Here is a 27,106-nt window from a genome sequence, read left to right as displayed (position 1 = left end):
TTACTACCCGGGGTCAAATGTCCCTTGCTTGTGACATCCTGTCTACAAATTGAAGTTGTCTACTGCTTGAAGATGGATTTTTTGACTAATTTGACGTTAACCGTATGATAGGTTACACCAGTATTGTCAGTTAGTGTGTACCCATATCAGATTGAAGACATACGTTTGAGTGTTGTCGATGACGAGTTGAGTTTAGTGCTCCCACAGTTGATTTAAAAAAAAAAAATGCAATGGTTGCATCACTCGTCTATATTCGGTCAACTACTGTTTTTACAGGACAAGCTTTTATCCTGCAGCTTAATATCTAATACAATGTCTCTCTAGGTGCTGAGTGTTCTCACCCGTCTTGACTCATGCGTAACTTAGTTATTTTGATAGGTAATGTTAGCTGACTGGCCTTTCGCATGAATCGAATGACATTTTAACATGAACGTCAACAGTTCTAACGTAGCTACAAGCTTTTAGCAAATACACAGCAGCCCATTGATTTGAGATGCATCCCCTTTTCATCGGTGCTTGAGTTGGGAGGTTTAATTTAAAACATTTGCTGTGTTTATTAACGGCTAACGTTACTTACCGCAAACACTCATCCAGCCTTGGAATTGACATCGTGAAAGATGGGATCACCAAATTCTCATTATTTCGTAGAGCGCACTTTTCTCGGGGATAACAAAAAATACAGTGGCGTCTCCCTCGGCTATTATTGTTTGATGTACTTTTACGTTAAGCATTTTTTTCACTTTTCAGGACCATAATTATGCACGACTTCCACAACTTCTTCGCCACGAACGACTATAGGGCAGTGTTTTGACAAACTGACTGGAGCGTAAAACGCCTTAATTATATTGAAGAATTAACTCTCTGGCATAGACTTGGGTGGGATAAAGTCTCGGTCGGTTGCACATTTTTTATTTATTTTTATAAATGACTTTGGAAACTTATGGGACATAGGTGTACTTAGCATTGCTGAAGATGTCGTCAAACATCATCATTATGACTTTCAATCACAACAGATCTGATCAGTCTGTATCGTGCTATTTTGCTGCCCTCTAGTGCCAGTGATGTTCAACGTTTAGAGAGCAAAGATAAGAGGTTGAACAATTATTAAAGGAAAAGACATGGAGTCTTCTCCTGTAACACTTCACACATGCTGCTCTGGAAAACCACCAGGCTTGGCTTTTAGTAATGCTAAAGCCTTTTGTGAACATATGTGGGTATGGTTTTTAGATCATGCACCATTTAACATTTCTATTCCTGTGTGAATCGGGTTTCTTGGGCACTTTGCCGTTACCATGGAGTTAACTGATATGGCATCTTTCCAAGGAGCAAATACACACATCTCAAAATGCTTTTAATTACAATTCAAAATACCAAATAAAGATTTGACAAATTACAAATAAAGGATGCACAATACTCGCTGAGAGACATCATTTCTAACAAGCATAGCAAATAGGAGAAATGTATACAGTATGTTCTCTATCTACACAGCTATGGGCATGTTACATGGTAAAAAAAAAGGCCTATTAATGTAAAACAATGAACAAAGTTTACCATTGACATGTCACTTTAAGAGTCATCCAAAAAATTATATTAAATGGAGACTCCATAGGATAGATATGAATCTACTCATGTAAACAGTTTGTTTTAGAGTGAATACAGTCATACTGTAATTTAAAGACATAAGAGCATAAATGGTTGCAAAATGCCATTCGGGAAAAATATTACAATTAGCTTCAAACTTTTCTTATTAATAATATAAAACACATATAGCATGTGACTTCTGATCACACATTTCCATATTCATCAATTAAAACTATTTGTAAATAATATTTGGTTATTTAGTAAAAAGGAATTGAAAAACAATACTTGCATAGTTTAAGATGTCAATAGTGCAATGAAGCAAAGGGGGTTATGCACGTTATGTTAATAGGAAAGCATCATTTATCTTTTATAATGTACTGACTTATTGAAATCAAATATTTATTTTCTGCATCATGTTCATTAGGCAGAAAAAGAAGGAAACAAAATGAAACAGGGAGGGACGACATGGACTTGTCATATGAAGCCCTTAACACAAATATTTGTTTTTTCCACTGAGCGCCCTAAGGAACACGACCCAGGTTTCACTGTTAGTGAAAAAAAATCAACAGCATATATATATATATATATATATATATATATATATATATATATGTCTTGAGGCAACACAGAAATAACTATGGATGGGAGGAATATGTAAAGAAATCTTTGGATATTGTAAGAAAATAAACCAAGACTACCCCTTGAAGTCCATAATATTCTCATTGTAACTTTCTAGATTTCAAATGTCAAAAAAGATCTTACAGTGTCTAAAAGTACTATGTTAAGCTCTCCATCATCTGCATTGCATTTCCGTGAAAATACAAGTTTTGCATCTACTTAGCCAAACTACCTATGTCAGCATAAACAGAGCCAAAGGAAAACCAGGACTATACACTATATAAGAGGTGCTTGCAGTGTTTGCCAGTGTTTCCCCCTATATTCATTTAGCAGAGGCGAGCTGCCGCTGCTAAATCGTTGCCACCACTCCAAAAAATATGAAATTATACAGTGCATTCAGACCCCTTGATACTTTCCACATTTTTTTTACATTACAGCCTTATTCTAAAATGGATTACATTTTCCACAATCTACACACAATAGCCCATAACAACAAAGCAAAAACAAATTAAAACATATTTTTCTTTTGCATATTTATAAAAAATTAAAAACAAGAATATCATAGAATTTAGACCTTTTACTCATTACTTTGTTGAAGCAAGTTTGGCAGCAATTACAGCCTCAAGTCTTCTTGGGTATGACGCTACAAACTTGGCACACCTCTATTTGGAGAGTTTCTCCCATTCTTATCTGCAGATCCTCTCAAGCTCGGTCAGGTTGGATGGTGAGCTTTGCTGCACAGCTATTTTCAGGTCTCTCCAGAGATGTTTAATCAGGTTCAAGTCCGGGCTCTGTCTGGGCCACTCAAGGACATTCAGAGACTTGTCCCAAAGCATCCCCACAGCATTATGCTGACACCACAATGCTTCAACGTAGGGCTGGTGCCAGGTTTCCTCCAGACGTGATGCTTGGCATTTAGGCCAAAGAGTTCGATGTTGGTTTCATCAGACCAGAAAATCTTGTTTCTCATGGTCTGAGAATCTTTAGGTGCCTTTTGGAAAACTCCAAGCGGGCTGTCATTTGCCTTTTACTGAGGAGTGGCTTCCGTCTGACCACTCTGCCATAAAGGCCTGATTGGTGGAGTGCTGCAGAGATTGTTGTCCTTCTGGAAGGTTCTCCTATCTCGACAGAGGAGCTCTGGAGCTCTGTCGGAGTGACAACCGGGTCCTTGGTCACCTTCCTGACCAAGGTCCTTCTCCCCTGATTGGGCAGCTCTAGGATGAGTCTTGGTGGTTCCAAACTTGTTCCATTTAAGAATGATGGAGGCCACTGTTTTCTTAGAGACCTTCAATGCTGCAGAAGTGTTTTGTGTACCCTTCCCGAAATCTGTGCCTTGACACAATCCTGTCTATGAGCTCTATGGACAATTCATTTCGACCTGATGGCTTGGTTTTTTCTCTGACATGCACTGTCAACTGTGGGACCCTATATAGACACTTGTATGCCTTTCCAAATCTTCTCCAATCAATTTTTTTTGTTAAGGACTGGGGGGCTAAGAAACGGAATGTGGCTAAAACATCGGCAAAATCCTAGAGGAAAACCTGATTCAATCTGTTTTCCACCAGACACCATGAGACAAATCTACCTTTCAGCAGGACAATAACCTAAAACACAAGGCCAAATATACACTGGAGTAGCTTTTTTTTTTTGCACTGCGCCCAGCCCGCCATAGGAGTCGCTAGTGCGCGATGTGACAAGGACATCCCTGCACAAACCCTCCCCTAACCCGGACGACGCTGGGCCAATTGCGCGTCGCCCCATGGGTCTCCCGGACAGGGCTGGCTGCGACAGAGCCTAGACTTGAACCCAGAATCGCTGCGATGCAGTGCCTTAGACCACTGCACCTCTCGGGAGGCCCACTGGAGTTGCTTACCAAGACAGCAAATGTTCCTGAGCGGCCTAGATATAGTTTTGATTTAAATCTATGGCAAGACCTGAAAATGGTTGTCTAGCAATGATCCAACAACCAATTTTACAGAGCTTGAATTCGGAAAATAATAAAATGGGCAAATGTTGCAATTCTGGTGTGGAAAGCACTTAGACCTAACCAGAAAGACTCACAGCTGTAATCGCTGCCAAAGGTGCTTCTACAAAGTATAGACTCAGGGCTGTGAATACTTAAGTGAATTAGATATGTGTATTTCATTTTCCCTACATTTGCAAAATGGGGTAGTGTGTGTAGATGGGGTATTGTGTATAGATGGGTGGAAACAATACATTTAATCAATTTTGAATTCAGGCTGTAACAGAACAAAATGTGGAATAAGTCAAGGGGCATGAATACTTTCTGAAGGCACTGTAAATGTGGCATAGATATGGCATATTGCTGTTATTGTGAAATAATTCTAAACAGAACGTTTTTAAAAATACTGTGGAAAAACTATTAATAAAGCAGAATATTGTTGAATTTAGGGACACAGAGCCCGTGTTTTAGTAGTGCTCTTCCAACAGTTTTGCTCCCATCCTTTAGAATCAGTGGTATTGTTCTCTCTTGGAACTCTGAGCCAACTCTTTCGTTATCTTTACCATCACAAACCTACTCAAACTAGCATCCGGAACACAGTTTTTCAGGCTTTGTTACTATTCAAGATGCTCAAGAGGACGCTACCAAATTGGTTCAATATACCCAAAATAATATTATATACTGAAATAAAGATAGCACTGTAGAGCAAGAGAAAGTAAAATGAAAAAAAATAAACGAGTACAACCAGGTAGGCCTTGCTAGGCCGATCTTGCCTATTACTCCCCCTTCCTCTGCGACACCTCCTGACTGCAGCAGCCAGCCAGTCTGGCCGGCTAGGTCAGTAGGGAGTGGTGCCCTCCCATTCAACCAGATACTGCACCTTCCCCTCTGGAGTGACCCGGCGGGCCAGCACCTGGTACTTCTCTCCGCAGGTGAGCCGCCCCGCCGCCCCAAAGTAGTTGGTGATGGACGACTTGAGGTGGGAGAGGGAGGAGTCGTCCTCGCTGATGCTGTCAAAGGTGTGGCTGTCGATCGCGTTGTCCAGCATCGCGGAGGCAGCCTCCTCTCCTGGTAGGCTCAGCTCCATGGAGCTCAGCTCGCTCTCCACCACCTCCTTCTTAGTGGCCAGCACCGTATAGTTAGAGGTGGGCAGCTTCCTCTTACGACTGCCAACATTCTTCCTGCAACAAGTTAGAATAACGGGTTCATTAGGGCATGCAGCAAAAAACATTTGGTAACACTTTATTTTGATAATCCATCTGTAGATGCTCTACAGCAGGGTTTCCCCAACCCTCTCCTCGGTCCCCCCAGTTTCACATTTTGTTTTAACCCTACACTGGCACACCTGATTCAATTGATGATTAGTTGACTAATTGAAATCAGGAGTGCCAGTTTAGGGTTAAAACGAAAACTCTGAAACATCGGTGCGGGCCTGAGGAGAGTTGGGAAACCCTGCTCTACAGACTATCAGTAACATTTCAACTAGCTAGCTACTAACCCTTACCTGGCACTAAACTTAACCCTTAACCCTGCCCAGGACCGAGTTTGGGAAACCTTGTCTTATTGGACAAGTCCAGTTAGTCCCTCCCTCTTTCAGTCTGTTTTATTCCATTTGATGCCTAATGAACGTAATGACCCTGATATCAGCAACCTATTGAAACAAAAGTAACGACTGTTTCCTGAATTTACTGCTTTTTGTGCTTTGCTGTGCCACCAGTCATACCTTTGTGGAGTCAACAAACACTTTTGTACAACTGGACATTGGACACCTACTGCGATTGCGTTACACAACATGGGTCAAGATATGTTTCTTGCCTTGCTGTTAGGAACAGGGCAACATTGAAAAGGGTCATTTTTGGGGTATTATTAAGTGTGGAGGTGGAGCAATTGAAGTAGAAATTCCTGGTTTTTGTGACACCCGCTGTTTGGTGTGATGCAGACCCGGTAGGAAGCATCGTGAAAGCAGTTTGTAGGAGGGAGATTCCAAGATGTGGGAAGTGTGCAGGAGGGAAAGGGATAGACGATTGTGTAGTTTCGGTGGATAAAGTTGTGTGTGTCAAATGTAGGGGTGTTCATGATTCTGGGGATCGGAAGTGTCCGGTGCAGGAGAGGCAAGTGGCCAGAGTCAGAGTAGTGCAGAGAGTTTCGTATGCTGAGACAGTGATGAAAGTGGAGGAGGATAGGTCAAGGGTGAGGATCCCAGTAGGGCTGAGCGATATGGCCAAAATATCATATCATTGTATTTTTCACATTTTTGATTAATAAAAGTTCTACATTTGCTTTATGAGTAGTGTGTGACCCTCTGGTGGCAACACATACAGTTGAAGTCAGAAGTTTACATACACCTTAGCCAAATACATTTAAACTTAGTTTTTCACAATTCCTGACATTTAATCCTAGTAATAATTCCGTTTTAGGTCAGTTAGGTTCACCACTTTATTTTAATATGTTAAATGTCAGAATAATAGTAGAAAATGATTTATTTCAGCTTTTATTTTTTTCATCACATTCCCAGTAGGGAAGAAGTTTATATACACTAAATTAGAATTTGGTAGCATTGCCTTTAAATTGTTTAACTTAGGTCAAGCGTTTCAGATAGCCTTCCACAAGCTTCCCACAATAAGTTGGGTGAATTTTGTCCCATTCCTCCTGACAAAGCTGGTGTAACTAAGTCAGGTTTGTAGGCCTCCTTGCTCGCACACGCCTTTTCAGTTCTGCCCACACATTATCAATAGCAACAACAAATGAGCTCCTTTAGTGACGGGGGTGGAACTAGGTCTGTGTGGAAAGCTGCGTGAGAGAGAGATGACTCAAGTAGCATAGTAAACTATAAAAATGGATGTTACACACAGCGTATCACATTTAACAAACCAAACATTCAAATACTGTTATAGAAGGTAAAGTAAAAACCTAAACCGGTCCGTGCATTAATACTGGTATATAGTCAAATATGGTATACCGCCCAGCCCTAGTAGATTTGTGCCAGCACAGGGGGATAGGCCAACAAGTGAGTTTTGCTTCAGTAAGGTTGGCTTCTTAGCAATGGTTATCAAATGTACTGCAGAAATGGAACGTAAATCACAGAGAATAAATGTTGTGGTGGCAGCTGCAGAGAAATATTTGGGTATATGAGATTTTACTTCAAAAGAGTTACAGGATGTGTTGAAGAGCGACGTCCAGTCATCCCAGGCCCTTGGCATGGTGCAGGAGCAGATAGGGTCAAAGTAGTGAGAATGGGGTCGTGGGAAACTGGCAGCTGCAGAGAAGTACCTGGGTGTGCAAGATTTTACTGCAGAAGAGTTAATGGGGTGGTGATTTAAATGTTTATTAAATAGTGGTATATAGGTCTAGGGCTAGTTGGTGGTACAAGATTTTCCTTTTAGGAACAGGAATAATGAAGAGAATGTAATGTAGGTAGGCCGTGACTGGCCTCACACTTTAGTACAATAGGTGGTGGTGTATGCACCTTTAAGTTGGATGCAATCCACCAACCCAATCCAAAAGAAGACTGCGATTATTAACATGACTTGGATCAGCCTCCAGGGGTAGCTGTGGTCAGCTACATGATTTTTCTCTGTCTCATTGTCATGCCCAATAACTGTGCTGCTTTTACACTCCCTCCTCAATGCCACACTTAAAGAGCAACTGCCTTTAAAAAGCAATAAATCCCTTTGAAAATGTCCTGTGTGGCACCCCGTATCTGGTAGTTTCCCCAATTCTTTACACTCTGAACATATCAAACAAGGAACATCAATACAATGTCATATTTAGCCTCAATTATAAGCCTCGGGCCTCCCGAGTGGCGCAGTGGTTAAGGGCGCTGTACTGCAGCGCCAGCTGTGCCACCAGAGACTCTGGGTTCGCGCCCAGGTTCTGTCGTAACCGGCCGCGACCGAGAGGTCCGTGGGGCGACGCACAATTGGCCTAGCGTTGTCCGGGTTAGGGAGGGCTTGGCCGGTAGGGATATCCTTGTCTCATCACGCACCAGAGACTCCTGTGGCGGGCCAGGCGCAGTGCGCGCTAACCAAGGTTGCCAGGTGCAAGGCGTTTCCTCCAACACATTGGTGCGGCTGGCTTCCGGGTTGGATGCGCGCTGTGTTAAGAAGCAGTGCGGCTTGGTTGGGTTGTGTATCGGAGGACGCATGACTTTCAACCGTCGTCTCTCCCGAGCCCGTACGGGAGTTGTAGCGATGAGACAAGATAGTAGCTACTAACAATTAGATACCACGAAATTGGGGAGAAAAAGGGGTAAAAATTCACTCACTTTTTTTTATTTTTATTAGCCTCAGAGCCTCACATTCTAAATTCTGGGTTGATATCTTGAACATGAACATTCAAATAATCAAATTGGTGTCACTGGGGGCAACTCTACAGCATAAACCAGTCAGTAGATTAACAGTGCACGCACACACCTGAACACTACTCATCTCCCAGGACTGTGTGTATGTATGTATGTGTAGGCTGAGTACCAGAGGGGAAACAGACAGGGCAGAGTAACATAAGTGTAAACATCATCATCACAATCAGTTCTCTCTCTCAGGGCTCTATTTGAACAAACCTAAAGCAATGATACATCCAAGCACTGGAAATAGCGTTATACAGTTGAAGTCTGAAGTTTACATACACCTTAGCTAAATACATTTAAACTCAGTATTTCACAATTCCTGACATTTAATCTTAGTAAAAATTCCTAGTTTTAGGTCAGTTATGATTACCACTTTATTTTAAGAATGTGAAATGTCAGAATAATAGTAGAGAGATGGATTTATTTCATCACATTCCCAGTGGGTCAGAAGTTAACATACACTCAATTAGTATTTGGTAGCATTGCCTTCAAATTGTTGAACTTGGGTCAAACGTTTCGGGTTAGCCTTCCACAAGCTTCCCACACTAAGTTGGGTGAATTTTGGCCCATTCCTCCTGACAGAGCTGGTGTAATTGAGTCAGGTTTGTAGGCCACCTTGCTCGCACACGCTTTTTCAGTTCTGCCCACACGTTTTCTATGGGATTGAGGTCAGGGCTTTGTGATGGCCACTCCAATACCTTGACTATGTTGTCATTTAGCCACAAATTTAGAAGTATGCTTGGGGTCATTGTCTATTTGGAAGACCCATTTGCGACCAAGCTTTAACTTCCTGACTTATGTCTTGAGATGTCGCTTCAATATATCTACATCATTTTCCTGCCTCATGATGTGAAGTGCACCACCCTCCTGCAGCAAAGCACCCCCACAACATGATGCTGCCACCCCAGTGCTTCACGGTTGGGATGGTGTTCTTCAGCTTGCAAGCCTCCCCCTTTTTCCTCCAAACATAACAATGGTCATTATGGCCAAACAGTTCTATTTTTGTTTCATCAGACCAGAGGACATTTCTCCAAAAAGTACGATCTTTGTCCCCATGTGGAGTTGCAAACCGTAGTCTGGCTTTTTTTAAATGGCGGGTTTGGAGCAGTGGCTTCTTCCTTGCTGAGCGGCTTTTCAGGTTATGTCGATATATGACTCGTTTTACTGTGGATATAGATACTTTTGCACCTGTTTCCTCCAGCATCTTCACAAAGTCCTTTGCTGTTGTTCTGGGATTGATTTGCACTTTTCCCACCAAAGTACGTTCACCTCTAGGAGACAGAAAGCATCTCCTTCCTGAGCAGTATGATGGCTGCGTGGTCCCATGGTGTTTATACTTGCGTACTATTGTTTGTGGCATCTTCAGGCGTTTGGAAATTGCTCCCAAGGATGAATCAGACTTGTGGAGGTCTACAATTTATTTTCTGAGGACTTGGCTGATTTTCCCATGATGTCAAGCAAAAAACACTGAGTTTGAGGGTAGGCCTTGAAATACATCCACAGGTACACCTACAATTTACTCAAATGATTAGCCTATTAGTTAATTAGCCTATCAGAAGCTTCTAAAGCCATGCCATAATTTTCTGGAATTTTCCAAGCTGTTTAAAGGCACAGTCAACTTAGTATATGTAAACTTCTGGGATTGTGAAACAATGAATTATAAGTGAAATAATCTGTCTGTAAACAATTGTTGGAAAAATGAATTGTGTCATGCACAAAGTAGATGTCCTAACCGACTTGACAAAACTATAGTTTGTTAACAAGAAATTTGTGGAGTGTTTGAAAAACAAGTTTTAATGGCTCCAACCTAAGTATATGTAAACTTCTGACTTCAACTGTAGGTCCTGGGGGTGTTTCAGAAATATGTTAGCTATTTTCACAGCCGTAATTATGAATGCAATAGCTGGCGGTGGCCCGAAAGGGCTGGATGTTGATGAATAAACAGTAGTTGTGACGAGGGCTTGGCCCCTCACTGGCCAATCAACGCGGTCCATAGGCTTAATACTGCCTGCGTTTGTCTCAAGTTCTGTAGGTTATTGTCATCAACTTCAATTCTCGTCCAGGTCCATTGTGGATTGATACTACAGTTTATTAAATAGCATAGGCTACGGTAATGAGTAATAGCAACAGTATGTTTGGAGTTGTAATTGGCTTCAACGAGCCTAGCCTACATATCTTTACGTATCGCAGTTCTCCAAAAATAACAAAATACTAGGCTCTGTAAATTGTATTGTATGTGAGGCATGTTGTCAATAAGCAAAATACAGCCTTGGCCTACCGTTGATACTGCATTATAGGACTGAATCCTTCAATAAGTTTGGATAAGGGAGTCTTTCGTAATAACATGAGGCGCTCTTTGGAAATGGGGATGGCTACTTTTATGGAAATGCTACTTTGCAAGACCAGGATAAAAAAGGCAAAACGCATTGCTTCTTTTGGCTATAAGCCAGAATACACATGCGCACCTTTCTGATGCTGCTAAACCAGCCTTGATTAAGGGGAGGGTAGGCTATGCTTGGTTTCGAATCAAATTAAACTAAATTATGTTTCTAAACCAGATGAATTGGCATAAAAGACACATTTCTCCTTCCATAGGCACTGTGTGTCATGCATGGCTGTGTTTCCACTCTCAAACTCCATGCCATTATAAACTGCGTTACCATTAAGACCTGCTTTTTGTGGGTCTGAACTTCCCATTAGCTCTGCATGAAATTAAATATTGCCACCCCTCCCACCTCAGGGCAAGCGAGATGAAAATAGACAGGTAAATTACCAAACCTTGCATTAGGGCCGTAAAATGCCAGTTTATACATGACGAAATTGCAAACTAACATGTGCCTCCTTAGTGCCAGCTGGAAATAGAGCCACAGGAGATGTCAGCAGCTCCACCGGGATGCCAAACAGTATGATTTTCAGTCATGAAACAAAACACAGTAAAGGCAAAGACAAATGATTATTAATATATATTTTTTTAAACCTATCAGAGAGTGTCAATACACTCTGTATGTCAGACTTCAGAGCCCCTCCCTCGTGCGAGGAGCCAGCACCGAGAGTGTCGCCAAATTAAGCCAGTCAGTTAGGGAGCCCAGGGTTGTTCGCAGATATGGGGAGGGGTGGTGTTTCACAGTGTTCAAATAATTCTGTCATCGGGGGGTTGTGAATGTGGATATAGTGAATGTATAGTCACTTCCATTGCTAGGTTCCAACCAAGTTTAAGCAAATATTCAAGCAAATATTAGAAGATGTAGAGGAGCCAACCACATTAAATAATCCAGGACCTCACATCATACTTATTTTTGTGTGCTGTCAAACATGTTTTGGCTCTCCTCAACTCCTCACATAGGACAATGTCCAAGAGCTTAGAAAGCGTGGGAGACAAAATCTCATCTGACAGCCCGGGCTGCAGCGGTTCCAGTCGGGGGTCTTATCGATCGGTTTGCAACACATTCCACACAGTGGAGCAAAATAAAGAAGACAGGACCTCCTCCTAATGCCAACACAATGAACAATTTGCAGAGGTAACCGTGCGTGAGGGAGTTGCCTTTTCTAACAATCTAAGTCTTGGTGACTCTCGTACTGTACCTGAAGTCGTAGGAGACACTGGTGGTGGCGGACCCAGAGGTGCTGGCAGCGTCTGTGGAGTCCAGGTCAAGACTGAAGGTCCGTCCCGAGCTAGTGCTGAGGAGTAAACAGCGTCAGCTCCGTTCAGACGCTATAAATAAGTGCTATTCAGAGGATTTTGTGGCCCCTGGACCAGATAGAATAGTCCTATTTTGTCGTTTCTAATCCTAACCTCAAAGGAAAATGTACATTATTACCATGGTCCCTCACCCTGCGACTTGAATTTGCAAGTCACTGTTCTGCGCCCATATAATAAAAGAGCCTGCATGCTAAAGGCGTGTGAATGTGTGAGAAAGTACTATATCTAGCTAATGGAAGAAAGTTAATGTAATGCTTCAAAGCTCCCACAGACTATTTTAGTTGTTCTCATCCTCCAGCTCTGTTCAGGTGCTATAGAGTTATGACCAAGCCTATTCCACTCCTCACATTCCGACAGCGTTAGTCCACTTTTTGGCGTTGCACCAGCTATTCCCCATCTCTTGATTTTCCTCTAAGAAAGCTTGGTTGATTCTCAACAGTCCCCAAAGTGTTTGCCTTTACTTTTATTACTATGCACTGTTCGGGAGATAACCTTTACAGGAAAGCGTAATTAAATCTCTTCGTTCGACACATTGATGAAAATCATCAGAGGGGTGACAAAACAACACTGCCAGAGGTTGTCTTTCAAAGGGAAATTCATGTAAATTAAGTAGATAGCTAGGGCCTTGAAAATTATTGCATTCAATCGAAGTCAATGTCAAATGTTTGCAGTAGTACAGAGTTAATTGGAAATGAGCATCTAGACAAAAGTGTTAAAAATTACACTTAGAGCTGGTTTTCAAGACACAGTCCTAGATTTAAAATAACTTTAAATTGATAAACTCAATTGAACATGCTACTTAATCCAATCTGAATCTGTCAGGGAAACTGGCCCTTAGTATCCAAACCATTTACCTTTTGAGGCTTTGTAACTCGTCCAATGTGAAGTCAAAGATGTTGGCCATATGATGGTTGGTGCTCCAGGCTGAGGTCAGGTCATTCTACATAACAAATCACACACACACGGTATTATAGTACTCAGCCAGTGTCATAAACAGACAGTCATCATCATCGTCTTCATCACTACTGTTTAAATGCTACATGCCAGAGATCAACTAGATTCAGCCTGGGGCAATTTTCTTCTTTCATAAGAAGATGATCAGGGGGCCGAAGCATAGTTACTAATAGTATTTTTTTAACGACAAATTGACCGCAAGAAACCCTAACAGACATCAATAAAACATTGTATTAACTAAATGTATTTAGGGGTAGATCAGCTTTAATATTGCAGATAGTTTGTGGCTTCCATCAATGTAATTGTCTGCGTCATTTTCAATCTCCCATATATATTTTTTGTACAGTACCAGTCAAAAGTTTGGACACACCTACTCATTCAAAGGTTTTCCTTTATTTTGTATAAGGGCTATTTGACCGAGGAGGAGAGCGATGGAGCACTGCATCAGATGACCTGGCCTCCAGTCACCTGACCTCAACCCAATTGAGATGGTTTGGGATGAGTTGGACCGCAGACTGAAGGAAAAGCAGCCAACAAGTGCTCAGCATATGTGGGAACTCATCTCTGAGACCATCTATTTGCCATCTATTTTTCAACTGTGTTGTGATGTTTCACAAACATTCTTAACCTTTATATTCTCATAGTTTTTACAGATTGTAAATTAAAGATACAATATTTCCCTAAGAGTATTATTACATCATTGATCAATTGACTATGAATTTTTTTAATCACCCAGCAGTGCTATTTGCAGAGACAGATTCAGGTAAATGTTGCAATTCTTCAGCTATTCCTGAACCTTCGACCAAAAACCAGCTAAATATGGCCAGTACCAAAATAAATGATCTAATAATTCTCTATTCACAGCTAAATCTGCAGAGCAGGGATGGTTGTGTCCCCATATACAGTTGAAGTCGGAAGTTTACATACACCTTAGCCAAATACATTTAAACTCAGTTTTTCACAATTCCTGACATTTAATCCCAGTAAAAATTCCCTGTTTTAGGTCAGTTAGGTTCACCACTTTATTTTAAGAATGTGAAATGTCAGAATAATAGTAGAAAGAATAATTTATTTCAGCTTTTATTTCTTTCATCACATTCCCAGTGGGTCAGAAGTTAACATACACTAAATTAGTATTTGGTAGCATTGCCTTCAAATTGTTGAACTTAGGTCAAACGTTTTGAGTAGCCTTCCACAAGCTTCTCACAATAATTTGGGTGAATTTTGGCCCATTCCTCCTGACAGAGCTGGTGTAACTGAGTCAGGTATGTAGGCCTCCTTGCTCGCGTCACGCTTTTTCAGTTCTGCCCACAAATGTTCTATGGGATTGAGGTGAGGGCTTTGTGATGGCCACTCCAATACCTTCACTTTGTTGTCCTTAAGCCATTTTGCCACAACCTTGGAAGTATGCTTGGGTTCATTGTCCATTGGAAGACCCTTCAATATATCCACATAATTTATCTCCCTCATGATGCCATCTATTTTGTGAAGTGCACCAGTCCCTCCTGCAGCAAAGCACCCCCCCAACATGATGCTGACACCCCCATGCATCACTGTTGGGATGGTGTTCTTCGGCTTGCAAGCCTCCCCCTTTTCCTCCAAACATAACGAAGGACATTATGGCCAAACAGTTCGATTTTTGTTTCATCAGACCAGAGGACATTTCTCCAAAAAGTACGATCTTTGACCCCATGTGCAGTTGCAAACTGTAGTCTGTCTTTTTTATGACGGTTTTGGAGCAGTGGCTTCTTCCTTGCTAAGAGGCCTTTCAGGTTATGTCGATATAGGACTCGTTGTACTGTGGATATAGATACTTTTGTTCCGGTTTCCTCCAGCATCTTCACAAGGTGCTTTGCTGTTGTTCTGGGATTGATTTGCACTTTTCCCACCAAAGTAAGTTAATCTCTAGGAGACAGATCGCGTCTCCTTCCTGAGTGGTATGGCAGCTGCGTGGTCCGGTGATGTTTAAACTTGCGTACTATTGTTTGTACAGATGAACATGGCACCATCAGGCGTTTGGAAATTGCTGACAAGGATGAACCAGACTTGTGGAGGTCTACAATTTTGTTTCTGATGTCTTGGCTGATTTATTTTGATTTTCCCATGATGTCAAAAAAAGAGGCACTGAGTTTAAAGGTAGGCCTTGAAATACTTCCACAGGTACAACTCCAATTTACTCAATGATGTCAGTTAGCCTATGACATCACTTTCCTGAATTTTCTGACCCACTGGAAATGTGATACAGTGAATTATAAGTTGCACAATTGTTAAACAACAGATTATGCACAAAGTAGATGTCCTAACATACTTGCCAAAACTATAGTCCAAAACTATAGTTTGTTAAAACTTCTTAGGGAAAGGGGGCAGTATTTTCACGTCCGGATGAAAAGCGTGCCCAAAGTAAACTGCCTGCTACTCAGGCCCAAAGCTTAGTAGATTTGGATAGAAAACACTCTGAACTTTCTAAAACTGTTTGAATAGTGTCTGAGTATAACCGAACTGATTTGGCAGGCGAAACCCCGAGCACAATCCATCCAGGGACATTTTTTTTTAGGTCAATCTGTTTTCCATTAGTTTTCTATGGTAATCCCTTTTTATTAGGAACCTACTTGCAGTTCCTATGGCTTCCACTAGATGTCAACGTTTGTTTTCGTCCGGTATTGAACACAGTTTATCCAGTCTTAAATTTTTATCGATTATTTACATTTTAGGATATCTAAGGTTTTATTAGGAAAGTTGTTTGAAATGTTTGGACCAAGTTTACAGGTCATTTATTAGATACTTTGTATTCATGTTGGGCGAGTTGGAACCGGTGTATTTTCTGAATCAAATTATCCAAATAAATGGACATTTTGGGGATATAAAGAAGGACTTCATCGAACAAAAGGACCATTTTTGATGTTTATGGGACATTTTGGAGTGCCAACAGAAGATGATCTTCAAAGGTAAGGCATGAATTATAGCGTTATTTCTGACTTTTGTGTGGCACCTGCCTGGTTGAAATATGATTTTCATGTGTTGGTATGCGGGGCGCTGTCCTCAGATAATCGCATGGTCTGCTTTCGCCGTAAAGCCTTTTTGAAATCTGACACTGCAGCTGGATTAACAAGAAGTTAAGCTTTATTTCGATGTATTACACATGGATGTTTTGAGAGTTTTTATTATGAGTATTTCTGTTTTTGAATTTTGGCGCGCTGCAATTTCACTGGATGTTGTCAAATCAATCCCATTACCGGGATTCGAGCGGGAAGGGATCACAAAGAAGTTAACAAGACATTTGTGGAGTGGTTGAAAATCAAGTTTTAATGACTCCAACCTAAGTGTATGTAAACTTACGACTTCAACTGTATATAACATTCTACTGGTTGCAATAATTTTGTATAATGAGTTAAAATTGAAAAACTCAAAGTTTTGAATCCAGCGTTGTTTTGTGTATCAGTTCATAAACCATCTGCCATGGAATTGGTACATCGAAAAATCTCTTCCCAACCTACAGTGCATTCGGAAAGTATTCAGACCCCTTCACTTTTTCCAGATTTTGTTACATTACAGCCTTATAATAAAATTGATTAAATAGTCAATCTTCACAAAATACCCCATAATGACAAAGCAAAAACAGATTAGAAAACATTTATGAAATATCATGTTTACATAAGTATTCAGACCCTTGACTCAGTACTTTGTTGAAGCACTTTTGGCAGCGATTACATCCTTGAGTCTTCTTGGGTATGACGCTACAAGCTTGGCGAACATGTATTTGGGGAGTTTCTTATCTGCAGATCCTCTCAAGCTGTGTAAGGTTGGATAGGGAGCAACGCTGCACAGCTATTTTCAGGTATCTCCAGAAATGTTTGATTGGGTTCAAGTCCGGGCTCTGGCTGGGCCACTCGAGGACATTCAGAGACTTGTCCCAAAGCCACTCCTGTGTTGTTTTGGCTGTGTGCTTAGGGTCGTTGTTCTATTGGAAGGTGAACCTTCACCCTGAGTGCTCTGTAACAGGTTTTCATCAAGGATCTCTCTGTACCGTTCATCTTTCCCTTGATCTTGACTTGTCTGCCAGTCCTGCCGCTGAAAAACATCCCCACAGCATGATGCTGCCACTACCATGCTTCACCGTAGGGATGGTGCCAGGTTTCCTCCAGACGCTTGGCATTCAGGCCAAAGAGTTCAATCTTGGTTTCATCAGACCAGAGAATCTTGTTTCGGTGCCTCCAAGCGGGCCTTTTACTGAGGAGTGGGTTCTGTCTGGCCACTCTACCATAAAAGGCCCTCATCTCCCGATTGTTCAATTTGGCCAGGCGGCCAGCTCTAGGAAGAGTCTTTGTGTCTCCAAACTTCTTCCATTTAAGAATGAGGGAAGCCACTGTGTTCTTGGAGACCTTCAGTGCTGCAGACATTTTTTGGTAACTTTCCCCAGATCTGTGCCTTTACAGAATCCTGTCTTGGAGCTCTACGGACAACTCCTTCGACCTCAGGGCTTGGTTTTTGCACTGTCAACTATGGGACCTTATATAGACAGGTGTGTGCCTTTCCAAATCATGTCCAATCAATTGAATTAACCACAGGTGGACTCCAATCAAGTTGTATAAATATCTCAAGGATGATCAATGGAAACAGGATGCACCTGAGCTCAATTTCCAGTCTCATAACAAAGGGTCTGAATACTTCCGTAAATAAAGTATCTGTTTTTTTTAGCGTTTAGCTAATAGCATCTGATTTTGCTAGTAGTTTGTTCTAATTTTGTTAGCATTCTGGTGATAGAGGCCCGATGGGCTTTTCGTGTGCTATGATGATAATAGCATAAATCCCAGGATGAGAAAAGGACAGTATGACGGACGATATGAAAATCTGGATACCGTCAAATCCTAATTTCAAACCTTGTTTACATTTGGAGCTGATTTGCTGGTCTTTTTACAGTCTTTTATAGACGGGTTGGTTGTTTACCAACAAAACCGATGCGTGCAAAACAGACTGGGTTAGCTTAGACTGTTGACAACCATATTTTGCCTCCACATGTTTATTGAAAACAAATACATTTGCACAATGAGCACTTGTTGTCTCTCAAATACATAGTTAACGATGTTGGTTAGCTAGCTAGCGAATGTTTTTCATATTAGCATAGACATGACAGAGGTCAAAACAAGACAACATCAATAACAAGATACAACGAGCAGAAACGAGCCACCTACGCTTCCCCACATGGTATCTTCTTTTATTTGTTGCTAGCCATCGGAATCATAACGCACACTTTCCGGTCACATCGATGCGTGCACATGATTTTCGTGAGGTGGTCAGCCAACCCGTATATTTCCAACAATTAATAATAAATAATACGTTGTGTTTTGCTCAGAAAACTTGGGGGCCAAATAAAAATCACTTGGCCTGCGGGCTGCCAGTTGGAGAACCCTACTATATGCTTTGTCTACATTTTCAAATCAGAGCACCTTCCTCCTTCCAGCGAGGCAGTAATTACTAAGAAATGTCAGAGGTCTGTTGTTTGAGATGAATATGCCTGGGGACCAGACATGCACTGCTCTGTTCAGGGGGATTTGTCAGTAAAATGCCTCAAAGGCCAACTGTAATCCCCTTTTGAGTAGAACTGTGGAGAGAGACAGTGATGAGGGCAATGACACATAAGTTCTTCATGGGACATGGCAGAGAGAAGACAGACTTTTAGAAGATGGACAGTGGTCAGAGGGAAAGAAAAAAGAAGAGCACAGACAAATGGAGAAGGGAGGGATTCCAGCCACGTTGCTAACCATCAGAGATAGGAATGAGTGAAATAACCAGGGGTTTGGATCGTTCAGTGTGGTTGAAACTTGAGGTCGACCGATTAATCGGAATGGCAGATTAATTAGGGCCGATTTCAAGTTTTCATAACAAGCGGAAATCTGTATTTTTGGGCGCCGATTTTGCAGATTTAAAAAATAAAAAATATTAATACCTTTATTTAACTAGGCAAGTCAGTTAAGAACACATTCTTATTTTCAATGACGGCCTAGGAACGGTGGGTTAACTGCCTTGTTCAGGGGCAGAACGACAGATCTTCACCTTGTCAGATCCAATCTTGCAACCTTACAGTTAACTTGTCCAACGCTTTAACCACCTGCCTCTCGTTGCACTCCACAAGGAGACTGCCTGTTAAGCGAATGCAGTAAGCCAATTTAAGTTGCTAGCTAGCATTAAACTTATCTTATAAAAAACAACCAATCAATCATAATCACTAGTTATAACTACACATGGTTGATGATATTACTAGTTTATCTAGCGTGTCCTGCGTTGCATATAATCGATGCAACGCTGGGGGATGATTTAACAAAAGCGCATTCGCGAAAAAAAGTACAATCGTTGGACGACTGTACCTAACCATAAATACCAATGCCTTTCTTAAAATCAATACACAGAAGTATATATTTTTAAACCTGCATATTTAGCTAAAAGAAATCCAGGTTAGCAGGCAATATTAACCAGGTGAAATTGTGTCACTTCTCTTGCACGCAGAGTCAGGGTATATGCAACAGTTTGGGCAGCCTGGCTCAATTAGCCAGAATTTACGTAATTATGACATAACATTGAAGGTTGTGCAATGTAACAAGAATATTTAGACTTAGGGATGCCACCCGTTAGATAAAATACAGAACGGTTCCATATTTCACTGAAATAATAAATGTTTTGTTTTCGAAATGATAGTTTTCGTATTCGACCATATTAATGACCTAAGGCTCGTACTTCTGTGTGTTATGTTATAATTAAGTCTGTGATTTGATAGAGCAGTCTGACTGACCGATGGTAGGCAGCAGCAGGCTCGTAAGCATTCATTCAAACAGCACTTTCATGCGTTTTGCCAGCAGCTCTTCACAAGCACAGCGCTGTTTATGACTTCAAGCCTATCAGCCTAATGGCTGGTGTAACCGATGTCAAATGGCTAGCTAGTTAGCGGGGTGCGCGCTAATAGCGTTTCAAACGTCACTCGCCCTGAGACTTGGAGTGGTTGTTCCCCTTGCTCTGCATGGGTAACACTGCTTCGAGTGTGGCTGTTGTCGATGTGTTCCTGGTTCGAGCCCAGGTAGGGGCGAGGAGAGGGACGGAAGCTCTACTGTTACACTGGCAATACCATAGTGCCTATAAGAACATCCAATAGTCAAAGGTATATGCAATACAAATGGTATAGAGAGAAATAGTCCTATAAATACTATAATAACGACAAACTAAAACCTCTTACCTTGGAATATTGAAGTCTCATGTTAAAAGGGACCACCAACTTTCATATGTTCTCATGTTCTGAGCAAGGAACTCAAACATGAGCTTTTTTACATGGTACATATAGCACTTTTACTTCTCCAACACTTTGTTTTTGCATTATTTGAACCAAATTTCATTATTTATTTGAGGCTAAATTGATTTTTATTGATGTATTATATTAAGTTAAAATAAGTATTCATTCAGTATTGTTGTAATTGTCATTATTACAAATGTAAAAAAATATATATATATATTTTTTTAAATCGACTGATTAATCGGTATCTGCTTTTTTTGGTCCTCCAATAATCAGTATCGGGGTTGAAAAATCATAATCGTCCGACCTCTAGTTCAAACAGCAGAAAGGTGGTTCGATGTGAGGTGTTTTGAAAATGAGGGAGGATCTTGTGACAATCCGAGAACTTACATTGGGAATGGCGTCCTCCAGCAGCCATTTCGACCTTTTCTTCCTCCTCTTCTCTGCCGGGAGAGAGCTAAAGAGACAACTTTCACTTTCTGACCAAACAATATGATTATTGGGTGACAATTCGGCACAGCCTTATAGCATCATTAACATTGATTAAAACCTCTTGGTGTTAGGGGGCGCTATTTTAATTTTTGGATGAAAAACGTTCCCGTTTTAAACAAGATATTGTCACGAAAAGATGCTTGACTATGCATATAATTGACAGCTTTGGATAGAAAACACTCTGACGTTTCCAAAACTGCAAAGATATTGTCTGTGAGTGCCACAGAACTGATGTTACAGTCGAAACCCAGATAAAAATCCAATCAGGAAGTGCCACATTTTTTGAAACCGCCTCATGCCAATGACTCCTTATATGGCTGTGAATGAGCTACGAATGAGCTTACGTTTTCCACGTATTCCCCAAGGTGTCTACAGCATTGTGACGTCTTTTTACGCATTTCCATTGAAGAATAGCCGTAAGGGCGCATATTTAGAAAGTGGTCACATGGTGTCTCCCGCAGAAAATCTTTAGTAAAATACTGAGGTAGCCATTTTTCCAATCGCTTCTTATGAGAAACCAATTGCCTCGACGGATATATTATTGAATATATACAGTGCCTTGCGAAAGTATTCGGCCCCCTTGAACTTTGCGACCTTTTGCCACATTTCAGGCTTCAAACATAAAGATATAAAACTGTATTTTTTTGTGAAGAATCAACAACAAGTGGGACACAATCATGAAGTGGAACGACATTTATTGGATATTTCAAACTTTTTTAACAAATCAAAAACTGAAAAATTGGGCGTGCAAAATTATTCAGCCACCTTAAGTTAATAATTTGTAGCGCCACCTTTTGCTGCGATTACAGCTGTAAGTCGCTTGGGGTATGTCTCTATCAGTTTTGCACATCGAGAGACTGACATTTTTTCCCATTCCTCCTAGCAAAACAGCTCGAGCTCAGTGAGGTTGGATGGAGAGCATTTGTGAACAGCAGTTTTCAGTTCTTTCCACAGATTCTCGATTGGATTCAGGTCTGGACTTTGACTTGGCCATTCTAACACCTGGATATGTTTATTTTTGAACCATTCCATTGTAGATTTTGCTTTATGTTTTGGATCATTGTCTTGTTGGAAGAGAAATCTCCGTCCCAGTCTCAGGTCTTTTGCAGACTCCATCAGGGTTTCTTCCAGAATAGTCCTGTATTTGGCTCCATCCATCTTCCCATCAATTTTAACCATCTTCCCTGTCCCTGCTGAAGCAAAGCAGGCCCAAACCATGATGCTGCCACCACCATGTTTGACAGTGGGGATGGTGTGTTCAGCTGTGTTGCTTTTACGCCAAACATAACGTTTTGCATTGTTGCCAAAAAGTTCAATTTTGGTTTCATCTGACCAGAGCACCTTCTTCCACATGTTTGGTGTGTCTCCCAGGTGGCTTGTGGCAAACTTTAAACGACACTTTTTATGGATATCTTTAAGAAATGGCTTTCTTCTTGCCACTCTTCCATGAAGGCCAGATTTGTGCAATATACGACTGACTGATTGTTGAGTCTCCCACCTCAGCTGTAGATCTCTGCAGTTCATCCAGAGGGATCATGGGCATCTTGGCTGCATCTCTGATCAGTCTTCTCCTTGTATGAGCTGAAAGTTTAGAGGGACGGCCAGGTCTTGGTAGATTTGCAGTGGTCTGATACTCCTTCCATTTCAATATTATCGCTTGCACAGTGCTCCTTGGGATGTTTAAAGCTTGGGAAATCTTTTTGTATCCAAATCCGGCTTTAAACTTCTTCACAACAGTATCTTGGACCTGCCTGGTGTGTTCCTTGTTCTTCATGATGCTCTCTGCGCTTTTAACGGACCTCTGGGACTATCACAGTGGAGGTGCATTTATACGGAGACTTGATTACACACAGGTGGATTGTAATTTATCATCATTAGTCATTTAGGTCAACATTGGATCATTCAGAGATCCTCACTGAACTTCTGGAGAGAGTTTGCTGCACTGAAAGTAAAGGGGCTGAATAATTTTGCACGCCCAATTTTTCAGTTTTTGATTTGTTAAAAAAGTTTGAAATATACAATAAATGTCGTTCCACTTCATGATTGTGTCCCACTTGTTGTTGATTCTTCACAAAAAAATACAGTTTTATATCTTTATGTTTGAAGCCTGAAATGTGGCAAAAGGTCGCAAAGTTCAAGGGGGCCGAATACTTTCGCAAGGCACTGTATGTTAAAAACACCTTGAGGATGGATCCTAAACAACGTTTGCTGTGTTTCTGTCGATATTATGTAGCTAATTTTGAAAAAAGTTTGGCGTTGTAGTGGTAGCATTTTCCGGTCGATTCCTCAGCCAAGCATGATGAACAAACGGGAGCTATTTCGCCTGCAAAAATGATCTTTTTGGAAAAAAGGAACATTTGCTATCTAACTGGGAGTCTCCTGATTGAAAACATCCGAAATTCTTCAAAGGTAAATGATTTAATTTGGTTGCTTTTCTTATTTTCGTGAAAATGTTGCCTGCTGCCAGCAGAGCCTAGCATAGCATTATGCCATGATAAACTTACACAAATGCTTGTCTAGCGTTGGCTGTAACGCATATTTTGAAAATCTGAGATGACAGTGTGATTAACAAAAGGCTAAGCTTGTGTTTGAATATATTTCATTTGCGATTTTCATGAATAGGAAAAGTTTCTAGGTGTATTTATGTCCGCTGCGTTATGCTAATTCATTTGAGGCTATGATTACGCTCCCGGATCCGGGATTGCTAGTCGCAAGAAGTTAATTAACACTTTCTGACTGAGCCAAGACAGGCCTCATTGAAATACACGGTTTCCCATGAAAACAAGCATATCACAACGCCGTGAAATACCTGTTCCTGTCTGGGCCTTTCTTTCGTCCTCTCCATCCCTCGTTTTGGGCCCTCTCAGGAAAGAGTTTGGAGGGAGGGTTCGGTGGAACGCGTGTCCTCAGGCGGAAGATGCATTTCCTCTTCTTGATCTCCTTCCCGCAGAGAAACCTGGAGAAATACAGAGGGGATGTTAAGGTCATGGTCTGGTAAAGGAGGTGTGATGTCAACAAATAAACCTTCAGCCGAGTAACATGTCTGTTGTAACAAATACTCTTATCACCCAGAACAAAAAGTAAACAACTTACTGAATGTTGGGGGCCATACTATATTATTGTTAGCTGGACATGATAATTACATTGGCAGATTCAGTAAATGCTGTTGATGGGATTTCCAATTAAATAGTAGTTTTATAATGCATTATCTGAATACAACGGAGAGAGATGTCTTACTTGCTCTTGTAGTTGTTCAGAGCATCAAGGAGATATTGGCCTCTTTCTGTTGGAGGAGTATTGGAGAGCTGTGGGGAATATCAAAATGTTAGTCTGATGCAATTGACTTGAGATGGCATTAATCAACTTCCTATCCGGATTCCTACTCAGAATTCAGACAGGAATTCATTTGGTGGTTCTAACCTTGCCCAAATGGAAATGCTCCCAGTTGTTGCTGACAAAGTTAAGGATCTCCTCCAGCTCAAAGTACTTCTTCTTACTCTGGACTCCCAGGTTGTAAAGTGCCAAGTGCACCACGTCCACCCTGGATAAGAAACCAGGGACAATCAGTGAGCTCAAAATAGAGATGAAATGAGAGGGGAAAAAAGATACGCATGTTTAACAGAAACCAGTACCTCAAGGATCCCACGATTGCAATTGTTTTTGCCAAATCAACAATTCCCCACATATTATGCAAGGGCTTGTAATATCTTATGCTTCACGGAGTCATGGCTGAATGACGACACTATCGACATACAGCTAGCTGGCTGGTTATACGCTGTACCGGCCAGATAGAACAGCGCCGTCTGGTAAAACAAGGGGTGGCAGACTATGTATTTTTGTAAATAACAGCTGGTGCACGATATCTAAGGAAGTCTCAAGCTATTGCTCGCCTGAGGTAGAGTATCTCACGATAAGCTGTAGACCACGATTAGACAGCATTGAATGGGATGTATTACCGCCATAAGCAAACAAGGAAACGCTCACCCAGAGGCGGCGCTCCTAGTAGCTGGGGACTTTAATAAAAGGAAACTTAAATCCGTCTTACCAAATTTCTATCAGTATGTTAAATGTGCAACCAGAGGGGAAAAAAAACTCTGGACCACCTTTACTCCACACACAAAGACGCATACAAAGCTCTCCCTCGCCCGCCATTTGGCAAATCTGACCATAATTCTATCCTCCTGATTCCTGCTTACAAGCAAATTTTAAAGCAGGAAGCACCAGTGACTCTATAAATAAAAAAAGTGGTCAGATGAAGCAGATGCTAAGCTACAGGACTGTTTTCCTAGCACAGACTGGAATATGTTCCAGGATTCCTCCAATGGCATTGAGGAGTACACCACATCAGTCATTGGCTTCATCAATAAGTGCATTGATGACGTTGCCTCCACAGTGAACGTACGTACATACCCCAACCAGAAGCCATGGATTAAAGCCATGGATTACAGGCAACAGAGCTAAAGGCTAGAGCTGCCGCTTTCAAGGAGCGGGACTCTAACCCGGAAGCTTATAAGAAATCCCGCTATGCCCTCCGAAGAACCATCAAATAAACAAAGCGTCAATACAGGACTAAAACCGAATCGTACTACACCGGTTCAGACGCTCGTCGGATGTGGCAGGGCTTTCAAACCATTACAGACTACAAGGGGAAGCACAGCCGAGAGCTGCCCAGTGACATGAGCCTACCAAATGAGCTAAATCACTTCTATGCTAGCTTCTAGGCAAATAACACTGAAACATGCATGAGAGCACCAGCTGTTCCGTGATCATGCTCTCCGCAATCAATGTGAGTAAGATCTTTAAACAGGTCAACATTCACAAGGCCACAGGGAGAAACGGATTGCCAGGACGTGTACTGCAAGCATGCGTCTTCACTGACATTTTCAACCTCTACCTGTCCGAGTCTGTAATACCAACATGTTCCCCCATAGTCCCTGTGGCCAAGAAAACTAAGGTAACATGCCTAAATGACTACCGACCCGTAGCCCTCATGTCTGTAGCCATGAAGTGCTTTGAAAGCCTGGTCATGGCTCACATCAACACCATTATCCCAGAAACCCTAGACCCACTCCAATTTGCATACCGCCCCAACAGATGATGCAATCTCTATTGCACTCCACACTGCCCTTTCCCACCAGGACAAAAGGAACACCTATGTGAGAATGCTGTTCATTGACGACAGCTCAGCGTTCAACACCATAATGCCCTCAAAGCTCAACAATAGGACTAAGGACCCTGGGACAAAACACCTGCCTCTGCTGCTGGATCCTGGACTTCCTGGCGGGCTGCCCCCAGGTGGTAAGGGTAGATAACATATCCGCCATACTGATCCTTAACTCAGGGGTGGGTGCTCAGTTCCCTCCTGTACTCCCTGTTCACTCATGACTGCACGGCCAGGCACAACTCCAACACCATCATTAAGTTTACTGATGACACAACAGTGGTAGGCCTGATCACCGACAACGACGAGACAGCCTATAGGGAGGAGGTCAGAGACCTGGCCAGGTGGTGCCAGGACAACAACCTCTCCCTCAACATGATCAAGACAAAGGAGATGATTGTGGACTACAGGAAAAAGAGGACCGAGCACGCCCCCATTCTCATCGACGGGGCTGAAGTGGAGCAGGTTGAGAGCTTCAAGTTCCTTGGTGTCCACATCACCAACAAACTAACGTGGTCCAAGCACACCAAGACAGTCGTAAAGAGGGCACGAAAAAATCTATTCCGCCTCAGGAGACTGAAAAGATTTGGCATGGGTCCTCAGATCCTTAAAAGGTTCTACAATAAAAATAAATCACACAAAATTCATTGAAGGCCTGAAAATCTAAAGATGAACTGATTGTAATGTATCTAGAGCTGATAGCAATTAATGAGTGCCGAACCCTCACCTGCAGCATTCACAAGTATAAGGTGCATATCAGATCATAAGGTATGAGTATGACAATGTATTTCATCATCTTCATAAATGGAATTCTCAATTATACATCCCTATGGGTTAGCAGATAAGAAATTGGGTTTAGAGAGGTGTAAATGTAGTCCTCTTAATCAGAGCTATTGTGCTGCCTGAATCATTCACAGCACCACTATGTGTATTAACACCAATACAGTGCAATACTGTACAACTTTATCTATCCCTACGACATTATGCGCACAAGAGCACAATCATTGCATACATGC

At 41.6% G+C, this 27,106-nt stretch overlaps 1 protein-coding gene across 3 annotated transcripts in view; it reads right to left on the bottom strand.

Moving 5' to 3' along the window:
• Positions 1–1,337: 1,337 nt before the first annotated feature.
• LOC110535736 (PHD finger protein 19) overlaps positions 1,338–27,106 on the bottom strand; it is a 35,057-nt gene continuing 9,288 nt past the window's right edge. For all 3 annotated transcript variants that reach the window (XM_036935524.1, XM_021620952.2, XM_021620951.2), the window contains exons 9-15: positions 24,350–24,470; positions 24,167–24,234; positions 23,739–23,885; positions 20,828–20,894; positions 13,062–13,147; positions 12,090–12,185; positions 1,338–5,343 (exon numbers count right to left, since the gene is read on the bottom strand). In XM_036935524.1, the coding sequence (XP_036791419.1) occupies positions 5,001–5,343; positions 12,090–12,185; positions 13,062–13,147; positions 20,828–20,894; positions 23,739–23,885; positions 24,167–24,234; positions 24,350–24,470 (928 nt within the window). In that variant the 3' untranslated portion in view covers positions 1,338–5,000. The remainder of the gene's footprint in view (positions 5,344–12,089; positions 12,186–13,061; positions 13,148–20,827; positions 20,895–23,738; positions 23,886–24,166; positions 24,235–24,349; positions 24,471–27,106) is intronic.

This window comes from Oncorhynchus mykiss, chromosome 11 (assembly GCF_013265735.2).
Source record: "Oncorhynchus mykiss isolate Arlee chromosome 11, USDA_OmykA_1.1, whole genome shotgun sequence".
NCBI classification, from domain to species: Eukaryota; Metazoa; Chordata; class Actinopteri; order Salmoniformes; family Salmonidae; genus Oncorhynchus; species Oncorhynchus mykiss.
Note: the sequence above shows the minus strand (reverse complement) of the source record. Positions and strands in the feature narration are given on the sequence as shown.